A 23,930-nucleotide genomic window follows, 5' to 3' on the forward strand; every position below is an offset into this window, starting at 1 on the left:
TAAAGTAGTCATTGGAGTGATATATAACCCACCACAGAACTGCAGGAGGCCAAGAGAGGAGTACGAAGAAAACAACAGGGTGATGGTGGACACACTGGCTGAGGTGGCAAGAAGAGCTCACTCGAGCAGAGCAAAGTTACTGGTAATGGGCGATTTCAACCACAGGGAGATCGACTGGGAAAACCTGGAGCCACATGGGGGTCCCGAAACATGGAGAGCCAAGATGATGGATGTGGTACTTGAAAACCTCATGCATCAACATGTCAGGGACACAACCAGAGAGAGAGGGGAGGATGAGCCAGCAAGACTGGATCTTGTGTTCACCCTGAGCAGTTCAGACATTGAGGACATCACTTACGAGAGGCCCCTTGGAGCTAGCGATCATGTGGTTCTGAGTTTTGACTATATAGTAGAGTTACAAGTGGAGAAGGTAACAGGAACTGAAGGGGACAGGCCAAACTATAAAAGGGGGGACTACACAGGTATGAGAAACTTCCTGCAGGAGGTTCAGTGGGACAGAGAAATGGTAGGAAAATCAGTAAACGAGATGATGGAATATGTGGCAACAAAGTGCAAGGAGGCAGAGGAAAGTTTTGTTCCCAAGGGAAACAGAAATAATAGGAAGACCAAAACGAGTCCTTGGTTTACCCGAAGGTGTAGGGAGGCAAAAACTAAGTGCAACAGAGAATGGAAAAGGTACAGGAGGCATAGGACCCAGGAAAACAAGGAGATTAGTAGAAGAGCCAGAAACGAGTATGCACTGATAAGGAGGGAGGCCCAGCGACAGTATGAAAACGACATAGCATCGAAAATCAAATCTGACCCGAAACTGCTGTATAGCCACATTAGGAGGAAGACAACAGTCAAGGACCAGGTGATAAGGCTGAGGAAAGAAGGTGGAGAACTCACAAGAAACGATCAAGAGGTATGCGAGGAGCTCAACACGAGATTTAAGGAAGTATTTACAGTAGAGACAGGAAGGACTCTGGGGGAACAGACCAGATGGGGACACCAGCAAGGAATACACCAACAAGTGTTGGACGACATACATACAGATGAGGAGGAGGTGAAGAAACTGCTAAGGGACATCGATACCTCAAAGGCAATGGGACCGGACATCTCCCCGTGGGTCCTTAGAGAGGGAGCAGATATGTTGTGCGTGCCACTTACCACAATCTTCAACACATCCCTGGAAACTGGGCAACTACCTGAGGTATGGAAGACGGCAAATGTAGTTCCCATTTTTAAAAAAAGGAGACAGAAAAGAGGCACTAAACTATAGACCTGTGTCATTGACGTGTATAGTATGCAAAATTATGGAGAAGATTATCAGGAGGAGAGTGGTGGAGCACCTGGAACGGAACAGGAGTATAAATGCCAACCAGCACGGATTCACGGAAGGCAAATCCTGTGTCACAAACCTTCTGGAGTTTTATGATAAAATAACAGAAGTAAGACAAGAGAGAGAGGGGTGGGTTGATTGCATCTTCTTGGACTGCAAGAAGGCCTTTGACACAGTTCCTCACAAGAGATTAGTGCAGAAGCTAGAGCATCAGGCGCATATAACAGGAAGGGCACTGCAATGGATCAGAGAATACCTGACAGGGAGGCAACAACGAGTCATGGTACGTAATGATGTATCACAGTGGGCACCTGTGACGAGCGGGGTCCCACAGGGGTCGGTCCTAGGACCAGTGCTAATTTTGGTATATGTGAACGACATGACGGAAGGGTTAGACTCAGAAGTGTCCCTGTTTGCAGATGATGTGAAGTTAATGAGGAGAATTAAATCTGATGAGGACCAGGCAGGACTTCAAAGAGACCTGGACAGACTGGACACCTGGTCCAGCAAATGGCTTCTCGAATTTAATCCTGCCAAATGCAAAGTCATGAAGCTAGGGGAAGGGCACAGAAGACCACAGACAGAGTATAGGCTAGGTGGCCAAAGACTGCAAACCTCACTCAAGGAGAAAGATCTTGGGGTGAGTATAACACCGAGCATGTCTCCGGAAGCACACATCAATCAGATAACTGCTGCAGCATATGGGCACCTGGCAAACCTGAGAATAGCATTCCGATACCTTAGTAAGGAATCATTCAAGACACTGTACACCGTGTATGTCAGGCCCATACTGGAGTATGCAGCACCTGTTTGGAACCCGCACTTGATAAAGCACGTCAAGAAACTAGAGAAAGTACAAAGGTTTGCGACAAGGTTAGTTCCAGAGCTAAGGGGAATGTCCTATGAAGAAAGTTTAAGGGAAATCGGCCTGACGACACTGGAGGACAGGAGGGTCAGGGGAGACATGATAACGACATATAAAATACTGCGTGGAATAGACAAGGTGGACAAAGACAGGATGTTCCAGGGAGGGGACACAGAAACAAGAGGCCACAATTGGAAGTTGAAGACACAAATGAGTCAGAGAGATAGTAGGAAGTATTTCTTCCCAGCATGGGTTCATGGAAGGCAAATCTTGTATCACAAACCTCCTGGAGTTTTATGACAAGGTAACAGAAGTAAGACACGAGAGAGAGGGTTGGGTAGATTGCGTTTTCCTAGACTGCAGGAAGGCCTTTGACACAGTTCCCCACAAGAGATTAGTGCAGAAGCTGGATGATCAGGCACACGTAAAAGGAAGGGCACTGCAATGGATAAGGGAATACCTGACAGGGAGGCAGCAACGAGTCATGGTACGTGAAGAGGTATCACAGTGGGCTCCTGTTACGAGCGGGGTCCCACAGGGGTCAGTTCTAGGACCAGTGCTATTTTTGATATATGTGAACGACATGATGGAAGGAATAGACTCTGAAGTGTCCCTGTTCGCAGATGACGTGAAGTTGATGAGAAGAATTAAATCGGACGAGGATGAGGCAGGACTGCAAAGAGACCTGGAGAGGCTGGACATGTGGTCCAGTAACTGGCTTCTCGAATTCAATCCAGCCAAATGCAAAGTCATGAAGATTGGGGAGGGGCAAAGAAGACCGCAGACAGAGTATAGGCTAGGTGGACAAAGACTACAGACCTCACTCAGGGAGAAAGACCTTGGGGTGACCATAACACCGAGCACATCACCGGAGGCACACATCAACCAAATAACCGCTGCAGCATACGGGCGCCTGGCAAACCTGAGAATAGCGTTCCGATACCTTAATAAGGAATCGTTCAAGACACTGTACACTGTGTATGTTAGGCCCATACTGGAGTATGCAGCACCAGTCTGGAACCCACACCTGGTCAAGCACGTCAAGAAGTTAGAGAAAGTACAAAGGTTTGCAACAAGGCTAGTCCCAGAGCTCAAGGGAATGTCGTACGAGGAAAGGTTAAGGGAAATCGGACTGACGACACTGGAGGACAGAAGGGTCAGGGGAGACATGATAACGACATACAAGATACTGCGGGGAATAGACAAGGTGGACAGAGATAGGATGTTCCAGAGAGGGGACACAGGGACAAGGGGTCACAACTGGAAGCTGAAGACTCAGACGAGTCACAGGGACGTTAGGAAGTATTTCTTCAGTCATAGAGTTGTCAGCAAGTGGAATAGCCTAGCAAGTTATGTTATGTTCTTATACGTACATGAGTGGGAGGGGTTGGATTTGAGTGGGACTTGCACATCAGAGCTTATTTCTTGGGTAGCATTGAAAATTGGGTTGGTCAAATGTTTGTTAGTGGGATGAATTGTAAAGGACCTGCCTAGTATGGGCCAACAGGCCTGCTGCAGTGTTCCTCCTTTCTTATGTTCTTATGTTCTTAAGTGAAGTAGTGGAGGCAGGAACCATACATAGTTTTAAGAAGAGGTATGACAAAGCTCAGGAAGCAGAGAGAGAGAGGATCCAGTAGCGATCAGTGAAGAGGCGGGGCCAGGAGCTGAGTCTCGACCCCTGCAACCACAATTAGGTGAGTACAATTAGGTGAGTACACACACATACACACACACACACCACACACACACACCACACACACACCACACACACACACACCACACACACACACACCACACATACACCCCCCACACACACACACCACACACACACCACACACACACACCACACACACACACACACCACACATACCCCACACACACACACACCACACACACACACCACACACACACACCACACACACACACCACACACACCACACACACACACACACCACACACACACGCACACACACACGCACATACACACACACACACACCCACACACCCTCCACCACTTGACACAAACACTTGACACAAACACGTACCCCCCTCCCCTAACCACCTCTCCCCCTTCCCTAACCACCTCACCTTAGCCACCTACCCCTCCCCCAAACCACCTAACCCCTCCCTAAACCGTCTAACCCCCCAACTACCTCCCTCCCTCCAATAACCATCCTCCCCCTCCCCATAACCATCCATCCCCACTCTCCCCCAAACCATCTAACCCCCTCCCCCAACTATCTCTACCCCTCCAATAACCATCCTCCCCCTCCCCCACAACCATCCATCCCCTCTCCTAACCATCTATTCCCCTCTCCCTAACCAGGATGAGGACAAGGGGCTCCAAGGACGAATCTGGGAGGGAGGAATGGGAGGTAGAGCTCAAAAAAAGGGAGGAAGACTGGGGAAGGAGACTAGATGAGCTGGAAAGGAAGATGGAAGAGAGGTTAGCAGCAGAATGCAGAAGGTGGAAGCAACAGGCCACAGCAGCAGAAATCAAGATAGAGAGATTAGAAGAGGAGCTGAGACATCTGAAACAGCACAGAGACAAAGATATTACAGAAGTAGCATTGGCAATGGCTACATCAAACACAGACAACAGGTCTGAAGGAAGCATGGAAACTAAACTGTATGCAGAGGTCCTGTCAAACCCACATGGGGCCAAAACAAAGACAGGTAGCACACTAGGACAGAATGAGAGGTTGGAAGACGTTGAAGGAACTAGGACATGTGCAAGGACCTTACCAGATACCTGTGGGGGCCAGGAGCAGGTGAGCAGGAAGGATAAACCAATAAGCATAGGGGCAATAACTAGGGAAGGGACTGAAGGAAGGAACACTCCACGGGAAGGAACTAAAACACATCAGAGGATGCAATGGGAGTCACAGTGGGAGGTGGAAAGGGAAAGATCCGTGTTTGTCTATGGGCTAGACGAAGCTAAAGGGGAAACTTATGATGAAAGAAAGCAGGAGGAGAAAAAAGCGATTGAAGATATCATGAAGGTGATAGGCGAGGGGGACATGACCCAGGTGGCAAATTTTCGGAGAATTGGGTGGTTCACAAAGAAAAGGAATCGGCCTCTCAAAGTAATTTTCAAGGCAGAATCAACCCGAACCATGATCCTGCAGGAGAAAGCACGGCTGAGAGGCAAGCAGGAGTTCCGGAGTGTGTACCTCGATCGAGACAGAACACAGGACGAAAGGAAGACAATGAAAGAGAGAGTTCAAAAACGAAAGGAGAAATGGGAGGAAATGAAAAAGGAGAGCAGAATAATCCAGGATCAAATGGAAGGACAAGCGCACCCCCCAGAAACACCTGCAGAAGGACTCCAGCCACGACACCCCTAAGGCAACTGCACAATCCAAACCACCCATCACACACCGATCCCTCTGTTTCCACCCCCCGCACCACAGTTACAGTATTAGAACAGAAGTTGAAGGTTTGGTACACAAATGCAGATGGATTAACGAATAAACATGAGGAATGGCAAGAAAGAATCAATGAGAAGTCCCCAGACATCATAGCAGTTACAGAAACAAAACTCATGGAGACAATAACAGATGCAATCTTCCCACCAGGATACCAGATCATAAGGAAAGATAGAAGGGGCAGGGGGGGAGGTGGGGTTGCTCTGCTCATAAAAAACAGATGGAAATTCGAGATAATGGAAGGAATAGATGAGACGGGAGAAAGAGACTACATAGCAGGTACACTTCAGTCTGGGGAACACAAAGTGGTCATTGCAGTGATGTATAATCCACCACAGAACTGCAGGAGGCCAAGAGAGGAATATGAAGAGAACAACAGAGCAATGGTGGACACACTTGCTGAGGTGGCAAGAAGAGCTCACTCCAGCAGAGCAAAGTTGCTGATTATGGGGGATTTCAACCACAGGGAGATTGACTGGGAAAACCTGGAGCCACATGGGGGTCCCGAAACATGGAGAGCCAGGATGTTGGACGTGGTGCTGGAAAACCTCATGCACCAACATGTTAAGGACACTACCAGAGTGAGAGGGGAGGATGAACCAGCAAGATTGGAGCTTGTGTTCACCCTGGGCAGCTCAGATATTGAGGACATCAAGTATGAGAGTCCCCTAGGAGCTAGCGACCACGTGGTTCTGTGCTTTGAATACATAGTAGAGCTGTAAGTGGAGAGAATAACAGGAGTTGAATGGGAAAAGCCTGACTATAAAAGAGGGGACTACATAGGGTTGAAGAACTTCCTGCGGGAGGTCCAGTGGGACAGAGAACTGGCAGGAAAGCCAGTAAATGAAATGATGGAATATGTAACAACAAAATGCAAGGAGGCAGTGGAAAGGTTTATTCCCAAGGGCAGCAGTAACAACGGAAAGACCAGAACGAGCCCCTGGTATACCCGACGGTGTAAGGAGGCAAAAACAAAATGCAATAGAGAATGGAAGAAGTACAGAAGGCAGAGAACACACGAAAATAGGGAGATCAGTCGCAGAGCCAGGAATGAGTACGCACAGGTAAGGAGGGAGACCCAGCGACAGTATGAAAATGACATAGCATCGAGAATCAAGACTGACCCGAAACTGTTGTATAGCCACATCAGGAGGAAGACAACAGTCAAAGACCAGGTGATCAGATTAAGGACAGAAGGTGGAGAACTCACAAGAAATGATCAGGAGGTATGTGAGGAGCTGAACAGGAGATTTAAGGAAGTTTTTACAGTAGAGACAGGAAGGACTGTGGGAAGACAGCACAGAAGGGAACATCAAGAGGGAATATACCAACAAGTGTTGGATGACATACGAACAACTGAGGAGGAGGTGAAGAAGCTCTTAAGTGACCTTGACACCTCAAAGGCGATGGGACCGGACAACATCTCCCCATGGGTCCTTAGAGAAGGAGCAGAGATGCTGTGCGTGCCTCTAACCACAATCTTCAACACATCCCTTGAAACTGGGCAACTACCTGAGAAATGGAAGACAGCTAATATAGTCCCCATATTTAAGAAAGGAAACAAAAACGAGGCACTAAACTACAGACCTGTGTCTCTGACATGTATTGTGTGCAAAGTCATGGAGAAGATTATCAGGAGGAGAGTGGTCGAACACCTGGAAAGGAACAAGATTATAAATGAAAACCAGCATGGGTTCATGGAAGGCAAATCTTGTATCACAAACCTCCTGGAGTTTTATGACAAGGTAACAGAAGTAAGACACGAGAGAGAGGGGTGGGTAGATTGCGTTTTCCTAGACTGCAGGAAGGCCTTTGACACAGTTCCCCACAAGAGATTAGTGCAGAAGCTGGAGGATCAGGCGCACGTAAAAGGGAGGACACTGCAATGGATAAGGGAATACCTGACAGGGAGGCAGCAACGAGTCATGCTACGTGAAGAGGTATCATAGTGGGCGCCTGTTACGAGCGGGGTCCCACAGGGGTCAGTTCTAGGACCAGTGCTATTTTTGATAAATGTGAACGACATGATGGAAGGAATAGACTCCGAAGTGTCCCTGTTCGCAGATGACGTGAAGTTGATGAGAAGAATTAAATCGGACGAGGATGAGGCAGGACTGCAAAGAGACCTGGACAGGCTGGACATGTGGTCCAGCAACTGGCTTCTCGAATTCAATCCAGCCAAATGCAAAGTCATGAAGATTGGGGAGGGGCAAAGAAGACCGCAGACAGAGTATAGGCTAGGAGGACAAAGACTACAGACCTCACTCAGGGAGAAAGACCTTGGGGTGACCATAACACCTAGCACATCACCGGAGGCACACATCAACCAAATAACCGCTGCAGCATACGGGCGCCTGGCAAACCTGAGAATAGCGTTCCGATGCCTTAATAAGGAATCGTTCAAGACACTGTACACTGTGTATGTTAGGCCCATACTGGAGTATGCAGCACCAGTCTGGAACCCACACCTGGTCAAGCACGTCAAGAAGTTAGAGAAAGTACAAAGGTTTGCAACAAGGCTAGTCCCAGAGCTCAAGGGAATGTCGTACGAGGAAAGGTTAAGGGAAATCGGACTGACGACACTGGAGGACAAAAGGGTAAGGGGAGACATGATAACGACATACAAGATACTGCGGGGAATAGACAAGGTGGACAGAGATAGGATGTTCCAGAGAGGGGACACAGGGACAAGGGGTCACAACTGGAAGCTGAAGACTCAGACGAGTCACAGGGACGTTAGGAAGTATTTCTTCAGTCATAGAGTTGTCAGCAAGTGGAATAGCCTAGCAAGTGAAGTAGTGGAGGCAGGAACCATACATAGTTTTAAGAAGAGGTATGACAAAGCTCAGGAAGCAGAGAGAGAGAGGATCCAGTAGCGATCAGTGTAGAGGCGGGGCCAGGAGCTGAGTATCGACCCCTGCAACCACAATTAGGTGAGTACAATTAGGTGAGTACACACACACACACACACACACACACACACACAGATACACACACACACAAACAGACACACACACACACACAGATACACACACACACAAACAGACACACACACACACACACAGATACACACACACACACACACACACACACACACACACACACACACAGATACACACACACACACACACACACACACACACACACACACAGATACACACACACACACACACACACACACACACACACACACACACACACACACACACACACACACACACATACACGCATATTCTTGGACTGCAAGAAGGCGTTTGACATAGTTCCACACAAGAGATTGGTGCAAAAACTGGAGGACCAAGCAGGGATAACAGGGAAGGCACTGCAATGGATCAGGGAATACTTGTCAGGAAGACAGCAGCGAGTCATGGTACGTGGCGAGGTGTTAGAGTGGGCACCTGTGACCAGCGGGGTCCCACAGGGGTCAGTCCTAGGACCAGTGCTGTTTCTGGTATTTGTGAACGACATGACGGAAGGAATAGACTTTGAGGTGTCCCTCTTTGCAGATGACGTGAAGTTGATGAGAAGAATTCACTCGATCGAAGACCAGGCAGAACTATAAAGGGATCTGGACAGGCTGCAGACCTGGTCGAGCAATTGGCTCCTGGAGTTCAATCCCACCAAGTGCAAAGTCATGAAGATTGGGGAAGGGCAAAGAAGACCGCAGACGGAGTACAGTCTAGGGGGCCAGAGACTACAAACCTCACTCAAGGAAAAAGATCTTGGGGTGAGTATAACACCAGGCACATCTCCTGAAGCGCACATCAATCAAATAACTGCTGCAGCATATGGGCGCCTAGCAAACCTCAGAACAGCATTCCGACATCTTAATAAGGAATCGTTCAGGACCCTGTACACCGTGTACGTTAGGCCCATATTGGAGTATGCGGCACCAGTTTGGAACCCACACCTAGCCAAGCACGTAAAGAAACTAGAGAAAGTGCAAAGGTTTGCAACAAGACTAGTTCCAGAGCTAAGAGGTATGTCCTACGAGGAGAGGTTAAGGGAAATCAACCTGACGACACTGGAGGACAGGAGAGATAGGGGGAACATGATAACGACATACAAAATACTGAGAGGAATTGACAAGGTGGACAAAGACAGGATGTTCCAGAGATTGGACACAGTAACAAGGGGACACAATTGGAAGTTGAAGACACAGATGAATCACAGGGATGTTAGGAAGTATTTCTTCAGCCACAGAGTAGTCAGTAAGTGGAATAGTTTGGGAAGCGATGTAGTGGAGGCAGGATCCATACATAGCTTTAAGCAGAGGTATGATAAAGCTCACGGTTCAGAGAGAGTGACCTAGTAGCGATCAGTGAAGAGGCGGGGCCAGGAGCTCGGACTCGACCCCCGGAACCTCAACTAGGTTAGTACAACTAGGTGAGTAAGCACTTACACACACACACACAGACACACACACAGACACACACACACACACACACACACACTCACACACACACACACACACACAGTCACACACACACACATACACACACACACATCACACACACACACACACACACACACACACACACACACACACACACACACACACACACGCGCGCGCGCGCACACGCATGTACAACAGGCCTAGTGTCTAATTGACATGTGCCTAGGACAAAATGGTAACTAACACACACACAGACACACACACACACACAGATACATACTCACACACACAAACACACACACAGTTTTAAGACGAGGTTTGATAAAGCTCATGGAGCGGGGAGAGAGAGCGGGCCCAGTAGCAACCGGTGAAGAGGCGGGGCCAGGAGCTAAGACTCGACCCCTGCAACCACAAATAGGTGAGTACAGTCACACACACACACACACACACACACACACACACACACACACACACACACACAAACACACACACACATACACACAAATATATATGTAACTAATAATCCCAACTTGCTCAATAGGCCGAACTGTTTTAAAAAGTTAAGTTTTCCTTAGATTGATTGCCAATTTTTTTTTTAATTGGAAATGACATACAGAATAATATTTTGATCCAGCACTAACTTAGAAACCTCACTTAACTTCGCCAAACTAACACATTATTTCGCTAAATTCCGTTACATATATCATAGGTTAATTTAACTTTAATAAATATTACTAGAAATCAATGGTATATAATTTTTTTCGTTATATTCAGATCGATTTTCGATGATTTATACCATAAAAAAAAAGCAAATCAATCTGCAAATTAGGCACAGTTCACAGTTTACAAACATTTATTGAAAAAAGTACCAACCTCTCGAACACTATATCCCAACCTCTTTTAATATTTCTGCCATGATCCCATCAGTTCCAGCAGCTTTACCCCCTTTCATTCTGCGTAATGTCTCACGCACCTCTTCCACACTCACATCCGGCACTTCTTCACTCCTAAAAGATGTTATACCTCCCTGGCCAATGCCTGAAATTAGTGACTCACTCTCGTCAACATTTAACAATTCCTCAAAATATTTTCCCCCATCTTCCCAATCTCTCAAACTCCCCATCTACTAACTTCCCTATTTTGTTTTTGACTGTCAAATCCATTCGTTCCTTAAGCTTTCTTAACCTATTTACCTCGATCCAAAAAATTTTTTTATTCTCAGCAAAATTTGTTGACAGCGCCTCACCAACTCTATCATTTGCTCTCTTTTTGCACTCCCTCGCCACTCTCTTTACCTTTCTTTTGCTCTCTATATACTCCATTCTTCTTATATCACTTCTGCTCAGTAAACATCTCTCATTCGGGACCTTTTTCTACTTTATATGTTTTTATATATCATGATTTAAACAAAAATAGGCATAAATCAATAAATAATTTGTGGTTAAATAGGTTATATATATATATATATATATATATATATATATATATACAAACACTGATCTCTGGCTGAAGGAGATTCGAACCTACGAACCTTGGAACAAGGTATGCAGTGCTTTACCAATCTACCCACACTTGACAATTCCTTGGAGTCCAGCTTGCGCTAGACTTTGATCCAAGGCAGCCAGCTTTCAGGGAGAAGGCTTACAGCTTTTCATCTCATCCCCTGCATGCATCAGCCTTACTAGAGATATTAACAATGCAAGGAATTCGCAAGAGCAGGCGAAATATACACAAACACTGATCTCTGGCTGAAGGAGATTCGAACCTACGAACCTGCATTGTTAATATCTCTAGTAAGGCTGATGCATGCAGGGGATGTTAAAAGCTGTAAACCTTCTTCCTGAAAGCTGGCTGCCTTGGATCAAAGTCTAGCGCAAGTTGGACTCTAAGGTATTGGTCCAGTGTGGGTGGATTAGTAAAGCACTGCGTACCTTGTTCCAAGGTTCGTAGGTTCGAGTCTCCTACAGCCAGAGATCAGTGTTTGTGTATATTTCGCCTGCTCTTGCGAATTCCTTGCATATATATATACATACATATATATATATATATATATATATATATATATATATATATATATATATATATATATATATATATATATATATATATAAGTAAAAGGACACAAGTGCAACTAATGTGACATTTTATTGTGGCAACGTTTCGCTCTCCAGGAGCTTTATCAAGCCATTACAAACAATACATGGACACAGAGGGTATATAAAGGCTCAGAGTGAGGTGCAATACTAGTGAGGTACCATTTCGATGTTCACTAGTGGTAGTAGTAGTAGTAGTAGTAGTAGTAGTGGTAGTAGTAGTGACAAAAGTAATACAATATGGTAGAGCAATTAATTCGTACATGAGTAAAAGGATATAAAATCTATTACTTGGGTAACATAAAAATAGATTGGACAAATACAGACTGGAAAGAGGCTGCTTGTTTTAGTGTTCACTCTCTGTAATGTGCTTGGTGTAGTATAACAGGAGAGACTATATGATGGCAGGGTTTACTGTTTTCAGGAGGATTCTTGCTAAGACTTCGGAGATGGTGAAGCTGCCGTTGTTTTGTTTAATTGTATTCGAAACAGCGATCAGTGCTGATTCGAGGCACTTGCGTCTGCGGAAATTAGTTTCTTTGATCACTAATTGGCCGTCTCTGAATTTCATGAGATGATTGGTGGAATTTCGGTGTTGTACACAGGCGTTGTTCAAGTTATCGTTCCTACATGCGTAAATGAGGCGTGTGTCGAGGTTTCTTGCTGTTTCACCTACGTAAATCTTGTCACAGCCTCCACAGGGTATAGTGTAAACTCCTGCATTTACTGGTTCGTGGTGCTTGGATTTTGTCCTGGTTAGATCCTTTATTGAAGTGCTAGAAGCGATGGCGACTCTGGTGTTAGCTTGTGAAAGTACTTTTGAGACTTTCAGTGCAACCTGGCTGTTGGGAAGAATTATAACTTTGTTGGGAGTGGTGTTGATGCGTGGAGAATTATTGATCTGAAGAACTCTTTTCTTGCAGTCTTTGATGAAAAAAGAAGGAAAATGTAACTCAGTGAATGTTTGGTGAATGTATGTACATTCCTCGTCAAGAAACTCAGGACTACAAATTCGGTATGCTCTTAGGAAAAACCCGATGATGATGCCTCTTTTGGTCTTGGTATCTTGACTGGAATAGAAGTGTGTGAGATCATTTTTATTGGTGGGTTTCCGATAAACTTGAAATCTTAGGTTGTTGCCTACTTTGTGAATGAGGACGTCGAGAAAAGGTAGCTTGTCATTGAACTCTTCCTCTAGTGTAAACTGGATCGCCGGTTCAACTGCGTTGAACCTTGCCTGAAGATTCCGTACATCAAAACGTTTGGGAGTTATTACGAGGACGTCGTCCACGTAACGTAACCAAGTGACGCTTGAAGGGATGATGATGGCGAAGTGTTTGGACTCTAGGTGTTCCATGTATAAGTTGGCTAGGACGTCACTGATGGGGGACCCCATTCCCATGCCGTAGGTTTGTTTGTAGAGCTTGTTATTGAAAGAAAAACAGTTGAAATTAACACAGAGTTCAATCAAGTCAACAAAATCTCCGGGAGGTAGAGGAAGATTAAGGTCCTGATTGACTTTACGTCGTAGAACCTCGATGGCTTTTTTGGTAGGTACTTTTGTGAAGAGGGAAGTCACATCCAAACTGCTTAGTTTCTTGTTACTGATGGAGAGGTTACGGATGCGGTTGAGAAGGTCGCCTGAGTGTTTAAGATGAGCGGGGCTGATGGTCCCCAGAGAATATATATATATATATATATATATATATATATATATATATATATATATATATATATATATATATATAACCTACTTAACCACAAATTATATATATTGTGACCACAATAATATAAAAAACCGCTCATTGAATTAGTACACCAAACAGGGACTAGAATGAAATTAACCTAGATTCATCCACTCCATCGTGAGTCCTTGGGTAGGGAGTACAACATCCAGTTCCGCTGGATGCCCTACTTTTAAGAATAGTATGGTCCAGTGGATTAGGGCGTCATGCGTTTTCGCCCACCATGAGGCAGGCCAAAGCAGCATGGGTTCGAGTCCTTGGCTAGTGCAGTGTTGTTATTGATTATATATATATATATATATATATATATATATATATATATATATATATATATATATATATATATATATATATATATATATATATATATATATATATATATATATATATATATGTGTGTGTGTGTGTGTACTCACCTAGTTGTACTCACCTAGTTGAGGTTGCGGGGGTCGAGTCCGAGCTCCTGGCCCCCGCCTCTTCACTGATCGCTACTAGGTCACTCTCCCTGAGCCGTGAGCTTTATCATACCTCTGCTTAAAGCTATGTATGGATCCTGCCTCCACTACATCGCTTCCCAAACTATTCCACTTACTGACTACTCTGTGGCTGAAGAAATACTTCCTAACATCCCTGTGATTCATCTGTGTCTTCAGCTTCCAACTGTGTCCCCTTGTTACTGTGTGTGTGTGTGTGTGTGTGTGTGTGTGTGTGTACTCACCTAGTTGAGGTTGAAGGGGCCGAGTCCTAGCTCCTGGCCTCGCCTCTTCACTGGTCGCTACTAGGTCACTTTCCCTGAACCATGAGCTTTATCATACCTCTGCTTAAAGCTATGTATGGATCCTGACTCGACTACATGGCTTCCCAAACTATTCAACTTCCTGACTACTCTGTGGCTGAAGAAATACATCTTAACATCCCTGTGATTCATCTGTGTCTTCAACTTCCAACTGTGTCCCCTTGTTGTTGTGTCCCATCTCTGGAACATCCTGTCTGTGTCCACCTTGTCAATTTGCCTCAGTATTTTGTATGTCGTTATCATGTCCCCTCTATCTCTCCTGTCCTCCAGTGTCGTCAGGTCGATTTCTCTTAACCTCTCCTCGTAGGACATACTCCTTTGCTCTGGGACTAGTCTTGTTGCAAACCTTTGCACTTTCTCTAGTTTCTTTACGTGCTTGGCTAGGTGTGGGTTCCAAACTGGTGCCGCTTACCCCAATATGGTCCTAACGTACACAGTTATTTGGTTGATGTGCACTTCTGGAGATGTGCCTGGTGTTATACTCAACCCAAGATCTTTTTCCTTGAGTGAGGTTTGTAGTCTCTAGCTTCCTAGACTGTACTCCGTCTGCGGTCTTCTTTGCCCTTTCCCAATCTTCATGACTTTGCACATGGTGGGCTTGAACTCCAGGAGCCAATTGCTGGATCAGGTCTGCAGCCTGTCCAGATCCCTTTGTAATTCTACCTGGTCTTCGATCGAATGAATTCTGCTCATCAACTTCATGTCATCTGCAAACAGGGACACCTCGGAGTCTATTCCTTCCGTCATGTCATTCACATATACCAGAAACAGCACTGGTCCTAGGACTGACCCCTGTGGGAACCCGCTGGTCACAGGCTCCCACTCCGACACCTCGCCACGTACCATGACTCGCTGCTGTCTTCCTGACAAGTATTCCCTGATCCATTTTAGTGCCTTCCCTGTTATCCCTGCTTGGTCCTCCAGTTTTTTGCTCTAATCTCTTGTGTGGAACTGTGTCAAACGCCTTCTTGCAGTCCAAGAAAATGCAATCCACCCACCCCTCTCTCTCTTGTCTTACTGCTGTTATCATATCATAGAGCTCCAGTAGGTTTGTTTCACAGGATTTCCCATCCCTGAAACCATGTTGGCTGCTGTTGATGAGATCATTCCTTTCTAGGTGTTCCACCACTCTTCTCCTGATAATCTTCTCCATGACTTTGCATACTATACATGTCAGTGACACTGGTCTGTAGTTTAGTGTTTCATGTCTGTCTCCTTTTTTAAAGATTGTTACTACATTTGCTGTCTTCCATGCCTCAGGCAATCTCCCTGTTTCGATAGATGTATTGAATATTGTAGTTAGGGGTTCACATAGTGCCTCTGCTCCCTCTCTCAGGACCCATGGAGAGATGTTATCTGGCCCCATTGTCTTTGAGGTATCTAGCTCACTCAAAAGCCTCTCACTTCTTCCTCGGTTGTGTGTACTGTGTCCAGCACTTGGTCGTGTACCCCACCTCTCCGTCTTTCTGGAGCCCCTTCTGTCTCCTCTGTGAGGACTTCTTTGAATCTCTTGTTGAGTTCCTCACATACTTCATGGTCATTTCTTGTTGTCTCTCCTCCTTCCTTCCTTAGCCTGATTACCTGGTCCTTGACTGTTGTTTCTCTCCTGATGTGGCTGTCTAACAGCTTTGGATCAGATTTGGCTTTTGCTGCTATGTCGTTTTCATATTGTCGTTGGGCCTCCCTTCTTATCTGTGCATATTCATTTCTGGCTCTACGACTGCTCTCCTTATTCTCCTGGGTCCTTTGCCTTCTATATTTCTTCCATTCCCTAGCACACTTGGGTTTTGCCTCCCTGCACCTTTGGGTGAACCATGGGCTCATCCTGGCTTTTTCATTCTTCCTGTTACCCTTGGGTACAAACATCTCCTCAGCCTCCTTGCACATTGTTGCTACATATTCCATCATCTCATTAACTGGCTTCTCTGCCAGTTCTCTGTCCCACTGAACCCCGTTCAGGAAGTTCCTCATTCCCGTGTAGTCCCCTTTCTTGTAGTTTGGCTTCATTCGTCCTGGCCTTCCTGCTTCCCCCTCCACTTGTAGCTCTACTGTGCATTCGAAGCTTAAAACCACATGATCGCTGGCCCCAAGGGGTCTTTCGTATATGATGTCCAGTCTTACTGGTTCATCCTCTCTCTCTTGTGTGTGTGTGTATGTGTGTGTGTGTGTGTGTGTTAATGTAAAAATTGATAACTTTGTACCAAAAGATTCTTAGGAAACTTACCTAACCTTATTATAGCAAGCACAATTTAATTTAGCTTATTCCAGCGAAATATACTTTAGCTAAGTTTTCAGTAATTTAATAAAAAACAAACATAATGAAATAAATTTTTTTTGCAGTGCTGACGGACAAATCCATTGTGGCTCAGAGTGTGTTGTTCTTAATTGCTGGTTATGATACGACGGCCTCAACTCTCGCCTTCGCGTCCTTCCTCTTGGCCAAGTACCCCGTACACCAGCAGCGTCTCCGCCAGGAACTGCAGCAGATGGTTCAGGAACATGGTGATATTACCTACCAGGGCATCATGGAAGCCAAATTCCTCGACGCTTGTGTAATGGGTAAGACGATCTTGTTGTAATAATCCTAGTTATTACATCAGTATAAATTTTGGTGATTCATTTTCTTGAGAATTAATTGCAAGTTCATATTTTTCGTCAGTTCTAGGCAGAGACAGGACTATGGATACTTATATAATAGAACCAGGAAACAGGTTCAACAGTTGAAGGTATTATCACAGGTGAGAAGACCCACTAGAGGAAGTAGGTCATGCCTTAGAGTTGCGTCAGAGGTTAGCAATAGGGGTGTAGAAGAAATCTCTGTGCAAACATTCCATGGGAATGACCATCTTGGGAATGGCTTATTTCCACTACAACTTCCTCTCTTCTGGCTTGAATATATATAAGAACATAAGTTAAAGAGGTTAGGATTAAACGAAGAACTGAGCCCTGGATGAATACTTAGACATTTGATAATATGAAATTCAGAGACCAGCTGCTAAAAAGATTTAAAGCAAACAAACAGGATATTGCAGCACTAAATGAATTCCAAAGGGTGAGGAACAGAGTACAGAGACTTATGAAAGGAGCAAAGGCAAAGCACTATTGCTCAAAAATTGAAGAGTATAAGCATAACCCCAGAAAGCTCTGGCAACAACTAAAACAGTTGGGGTATAGCCATAAGCCAGTAGATAGGTCTAACATAGTACTCACTATCGATAATGAGGTATGCCACGAAACATCTAAGGTGGCAAATTGCTTTAATTCATACTACACATCTGTTGCATCAACATTAGTAAGTAAACTACCAGCTGCATCAAATACCTTTAACACAGACTCTGATAAGTTTCAAACATACTATACCAATAAAGGGGCAACCCCAAACAGTTGTCAACTATTAAGTGTATCTCATGACTTTATTCAAAAAGAACTAAGCAGGTTAAACCCAACTAAAAGCACAGGCCCTGATAACATCCCGTCTAAGTTCCTAAAAGATGGTGCTTCTGAACTGTCAATCCCTATTGCTCACATAATAAATCTATCAATCACCACTAATACCGTACCGGAGGGGTTCAAGGAGGCCAGAGTTACTCCTATCTTCAAGAAAAATAGTAGGTCTGATGTAAGCAACTATAGGCCTGTTAGTATACTCAGTATAATATCTAAAATTCTAGAGAGGGCGATGTACTGTCAAGTAGTTAAGTACCTTAATGACAACAACATTCTCCATAGCTATCAATCGGGCTTCAGAAGAACCTACTCAACCGACACCTCCCTTATTAATCTGATGAATTACCTGAGAACTGAAATGTCAAAGGGGAACCTCATAGGTATGGTAACCTTAGACCTGCAAAAGGCCTTTGATACTGTCAACCACAATATATTATGTAAGAAACTTCAAGCTATCGGTATAGGTTCTGTAGACTGGTTTAAGTCCTACCTTAGCAACAGGAGACAAATAGTCAAAATCAACAAAACGGAATCAGAACCCCTGCCGATTAAGTAAGTAAGTAAGTAAGTTTATTCAGGTATACACAAATACAGTTACATAGAATTATCATACATAGCAGCATATGTGTAGAGAACCTAGGATAACCCAAAAAAGTCAGACAGAGTGACTTATTTCCATTGGGGTCCTTTTACCTTATTATTATAGTATAAAGGTTATAATATTTTCTTATTATTCTACAATGAAGATAACATCTTATTATCATACTAAAAAGACTATCTGCTACACCAAGGTCATTAAGACTATCTACAATACGAGGGTCATTACAAGGAATAAGGTAAAATTTACACGTATGTTAGCTAAAAAATAGAAAATCATTCCCCTCCCTTTCTGTAGCTACATTCATCAGACACCTTTTGGCACTCTTCTTGAACTGGTTCATGCTATGACTGGCTTTGACATGTGCGGGTAGTCTGTTCCATTCCTTTATTGCTGTACAATAAAAGGTGTTTGAAGCCTGGCCACTGACTGTGGGTACTACAAAGTTGTGCTCCCTCCCCCTAGTACTATGATTGCTTTGGTTCCCAACCTTGACAAAATTGACAGCAAGATATTCTGGACATTGTTTGTGAGCAATTTTATAAACATGATTTAGCTTCAGTTGTTTTACTCTGTCTTCAACATTCAGCATATCCAACTGCTGTAATTCATCCTGGCCTACATGTTCTCTTGGTCCCAGCCCCAGGATGAATCTTACGATTTTGTTCTGGGTGATTTGCAGTCTATCTTTCAGTTTTTTTGTCAAGGCAGAGTACCAAGAAGAGCAAGCGTAATCCATATGGCATTGTATAAGGGCTAGACATAGGGTCCTGCGAGCCTCAGTAGGTAGACACTGTGCTTGTCTATACAGGAACTTCAGTTTGGCATTCGCTTTCTTAACTACACTGTTCCCTATCAATTCTCCTGACATGCATGGGTCAAAGTGGATTCCCAAATATTTTACTGATGAAACCAAAGTGATGGGCTCCCCATTACATTGAACATTAAAATTATTTACCCTTCTCAGTTTATGTTTCGTGCCAAAGAGAATGGCTTCAGTTTTCCCTAGGTGTAATGATAGTTTGTTGTCTACTAACCATTTGCTGCAGGACTCCAGTTCCAGTGTTAAAACATTAGCAATATCTTGTGGGTCTTTACCTGACACTAACAGAGCACTGTCATCTGCATACAGTAGGAGTTTGCACTTGACACTGATAGGCATATCATTGACATAACATAAGAATAATAAGGGACCCAGAATACTACCTTGGGGAACTCCACATGTTATCGGCAGGGGTTCTGATTCTGTTTTGTTGATTTTGACTATTTGTCTCCTGTTGCTAAGGTAGGACTTAAACCAGTCTACAGAACCTATACCGATAGCTTGAAGTTTATTACATAATATATTGTGGTTGACAGTATCGAAGGCCTTTTGCAGGTCTAAGGTTACCATGCCTATGAGGTTCCCCTTTGACATTTCAGTTCTCAGGTAATCCATCAGATTAATAAGGGAGGTGTCGGTTGAGTAGGATCTTCTAAAGCCCGATTGATAGCTATGGAGAATGTTGTTGTCATTAAGGTACTTAACTACTTGAGAATACACCGCCCTCTCTAGAATTTTAGATATTATACTGAGTATACTAACAGGCCTATAGTTGCTTACATCAGACCTACTATTTTTCTTGAAGATAGGAGTGACTCTGGCCTCCTTGAACCCCTCCGGTACTGTATTAGTGGTGATTGATAGATTTATTATGTGAGCAATAGGGATTGACAGTTCAGAAGCACCATCTTTTAGGAACTTAGACGGGATGTTATCAGGGCCTGTGCTCTTAGTTGGGTTTAACCTGCTTAGTTCTTTTTGAATAAAGTCATGAGATACACTTACTAGTTGACAACTGTTTGGGGTTACCCCTTTATTGGTATAGTATGTTTGAAACATATCAGAGTCTGTGTTAAAGGTAATTGATGCAGCTGGTAGTTTATTTACTAGTGTTGATGCAACAGATGTGTAGTAGGAATTAAAGCAATTTGCCACCTTAGATGTTTCGTGGCATACCTCATTATCGATAGTGAGTACTATGTTAGACCTATCTACTGGCTTATGGCTATACCCCAACTGTTTTAGTTGTTGCCAGAGCTTTCTGGGGTTATGCTTATACTCTTCAATTTTTGAGCAGTAGTGCTTTGCCTTTGCTCCTTTTATAAGTCTCTGTACTCTGTTCCTCACCCTTTGGAATTCATTTAGTGCTGCAATATCCTGTCTGTTTGCTTTAAATCTTTTTAGCAGCTGGTCTCTGAATTTCATATTATCTAATATCTCAGTATTCATCCAGGGTTCAGTTCTTCGTTTAATCCTAACTTCTTTAACTGGTGCAATATTATCAAGGATGGTAGTGAACATTGTTTTGAATTTTTCCCAGGCATCGTTTACGTCCGTGCAACTTGTTATCTCTGTCCAGTCACAATTGTGTAGCCTATTTACCAGTGTTTCTTTACTGTAGTTTCTAGTTGACCTCATTTTTATTGTCCTGTGTAGGCCTATCCTATCCCTAGTTATTTTCCTGGTGCAGTAAATGATGAAATGATCACTAAGACCTGTGGTAATGACGCCTGACTGACTAATGTTCTCAGAGCGGTTACAAAGTATGTGGTCAATTAGGGTGGCTGAGAACTGTGTGATCCGGGTTGGAGTATTAATTAGTTGAGTGTAACTATTTAATCCTAGAATTTGCTTATACCTTTTGCATAGCCCGTTATTTTGCTGCTGAAAACAGATATTAAAGTCGCCCAGTATTATTGTCTCGCAATTGTTTTCAACTCCGGACAAGACTCTGGAAAAGTCTTCTAAGAACTGGTCCAGGGTAGGAGGGCGGTAACTAGTTCCTACTAAGATGGGTTTGGTCTTAGGAAGCAGCACTTCAAACCATAGAATCTCCAGTTTATTGTTATTTAAATCAGGTCTTGGGTTGTAAGCTAAGTCATTTCTAATGTAGGCACATACTCCACCACCCTTTCTGTTCCTATCTAAGCGTTTTATATTGTAACCATCTATTTTGACCTCGTCGTCAGTCACCGTATCATCCAACCAAGATTCAGAGATGGTCAACATGACTTAAGAAATCGTAATGACACGATTGCAAATAAACCATACCCCCGGCCGGGATTGAGACTCTATGACCGCGGGTTCAATCCCGGCCGGGGGTATGGTTTATTCAGAGATGGTTATAACTGCCGCCCTAATTTTGTTAGCTAGAATCCTAATCTCTGCCAATTTAGGAAGAAGTGATCTTGCATTGACATGAATAAAGTGAAGGTCTGTTTTCATAAAAAAATCATAATCATCAATATATGGCAATGGGTCATTTGTATTAAAATTAGGTAAATCAATGTCATCACTGCTAAAGGGTAACTGTGCCAAAGTGCATTTGTTACACACAAAATGAATTCTGGCACCGTTGCTATAATTGTACATTCATCCATCATGCACCCACCCCTTACACATTTTACATAAGGTGCCTTTTCTGTTTTTCATGCGTACTTTAGTACAGTGTATGCACCTGTTTGGTAGTGTTTGAGATAATAATGGCTGTATTGTCTCACATTGACCTATGTATGCATTACATATGGAGTTAAGGTTATCATTCCTAGCTACTAGACCGTCATTATTGCCGTCATTTATCTGTCTGTTTTGCCTCTGCACAATAGTTTGATGTCCTGGATTAATTTGGATATCACCACTTAAGAGCGCTACAATAAGAGCTGTGTGCCATTGTTTTTGTTTGGGTATGCGGTGTTGCCATACCTTGCGGCGATAGTGAGGTTTACTTTTCTGGTAGGATGGCAACTGTTGGGCTTTTACTGTCCAGGGCGCTGTTACTCCATTCACCTTTTCCAGCCCCCATGACTGATTTCTTTCTTCATGGAATTGAAGAAGAAATATAAATATAATTATGGCAGCCTGTACCCCTCTAATGCCTGCCATTTTCACTCTTCGCTCTTTTGCTCATATACAATAATATTTATTTCTCTTTTCCAGTCCCTAGTACACTTAGTATCTGCATTAGCAATCACCACTGAATTACTAGTAAAATTTCCTCTTCAAAACCCTCTTCACTGCTCACTTTTCCCTGGTTTTATCCTTCCAAATCCCCCTCAATTCCATTTATCGGGGGTTGTGTGGTGTTGTTGTCTCCTGACCTGTTTTGCTGACTCAGCCATTTTTAAAACACTGAGGGGAGTAACGCCACCTACAACCTGACTTTCCTTGAGTTTATAGATATATTTGGCTTTTTCTGCTATGATTCTCTCACTGTACACTGGTCAGCTGAATATAGGTCAGCTACTAAAACATTAACCTTGACTGTTTAACAATTCACTTCTTTCTCACGACTGGCACTGAGGGATAACCGTCCTATACCTTGGAGTTTTGTACTGTTGATTTGACGATGTCTCCTGTGTTTCCCTCTGGTTAGCACTGGTACAGGTGATATGATGGTGGTACAGATATGATGCTACTGTCAACAGATGAACGTCAGTAAAGATGAGAATTTCACTTCGCTAGTTGTACGTCTGGCAGTAGCGGCTGTTTGGATGCCGGTCAGCCATGTTTAAATGCTCAATTCTTTCCCTCGTTTGGCACTGAAGAAAAAAGTCCTACAGACCTGTCATTTCCTTGGAGATTTAGTTGATCAGGTTTTCTGCCATGTTGTCTTCCCGTTAAACACTGGTGCAGTTGATATGGAGGTCAGTTATTTCATTGTAGTGGAAAACGTCTCATGTCTGGTTCACGTCTGGCAGCAGGTCTGGTACTTAAATGCCGGTCCCTCTTTTGTCATATTTAGTCCATTTCGTTGTCGTCACCGTCAGTTTTTATGTCACTATAGGTTCCTTGCATGTTGTTGCAGCAGTACTTGCCAACTTGGCCATCACTGGAGTTCGGATAGGCCCAGGGGACGGCAAGATGTAGGAGCAGCCTTGTTGCTGCTTGCTGCGGCTGCGGCCGCAGCAGGGCATGTGGAATTCCCCAAGGTAGTATTCTGAGTCCCTTATTATTCTTATGTTATGTCAATGACATGCCTATCAGTGTCAAGTGCAAACTCCTACTGTATGCAGATGACAGTGCTCTGTTAGTGTCAGGTAAAGACCCACAAGATATTTGCTAATGTTTTAACACTGGAACTGGAGTCCTGCAGCAAATGGTTAGTAGACAACAAACTATCATTACACCTAGGGAAAACTGAAGCCATTCTCTTTGGCACGAAACATAAACTGAGAAGG

General features: G+C 44.0%; 1 protein-coding gene across 2 annotated transcripts in view; it reads left to right on the top strand.

Moving 5' to 3' along the window:
* LOC128696631 (cytochrome P450 9e2-like) overlaps window positions 1-23,930 on the top strand; it is a 124,032-nt gene that overhangs the window by 71,291 nt on the left and 28,811 nt on the right. For both annotated transcript variants that reach the window (XM_070094617.1, XM_070094615.1), the window contains exon 4: window positions 17,006-17,224. In XM_070094617.1, the coding sequence (XP_069950718.1) occupies window positions 17,006-17,224 (219 nt within the window). The remainder of the gene's footprint in view (window positions 1-17,005; window positions 17,225-23,930) is intronic.

This window comes from Cherax quadricarinatus, chromosome 46 (genome assembly GCF_038502225.1).
Source record: "Cherax quadricarinatus isolate ZL_2023a chromosome 46, ASM3850222v1, whole genome shotgun sequence".
Taxonomy (NCBI): domain Eukaryota; kingdom Metazoa; phylum Arthropoda; class Malacostraca; order Decapoda; family Parastacidae; genus Cherax; species Cherax quadricarinatus.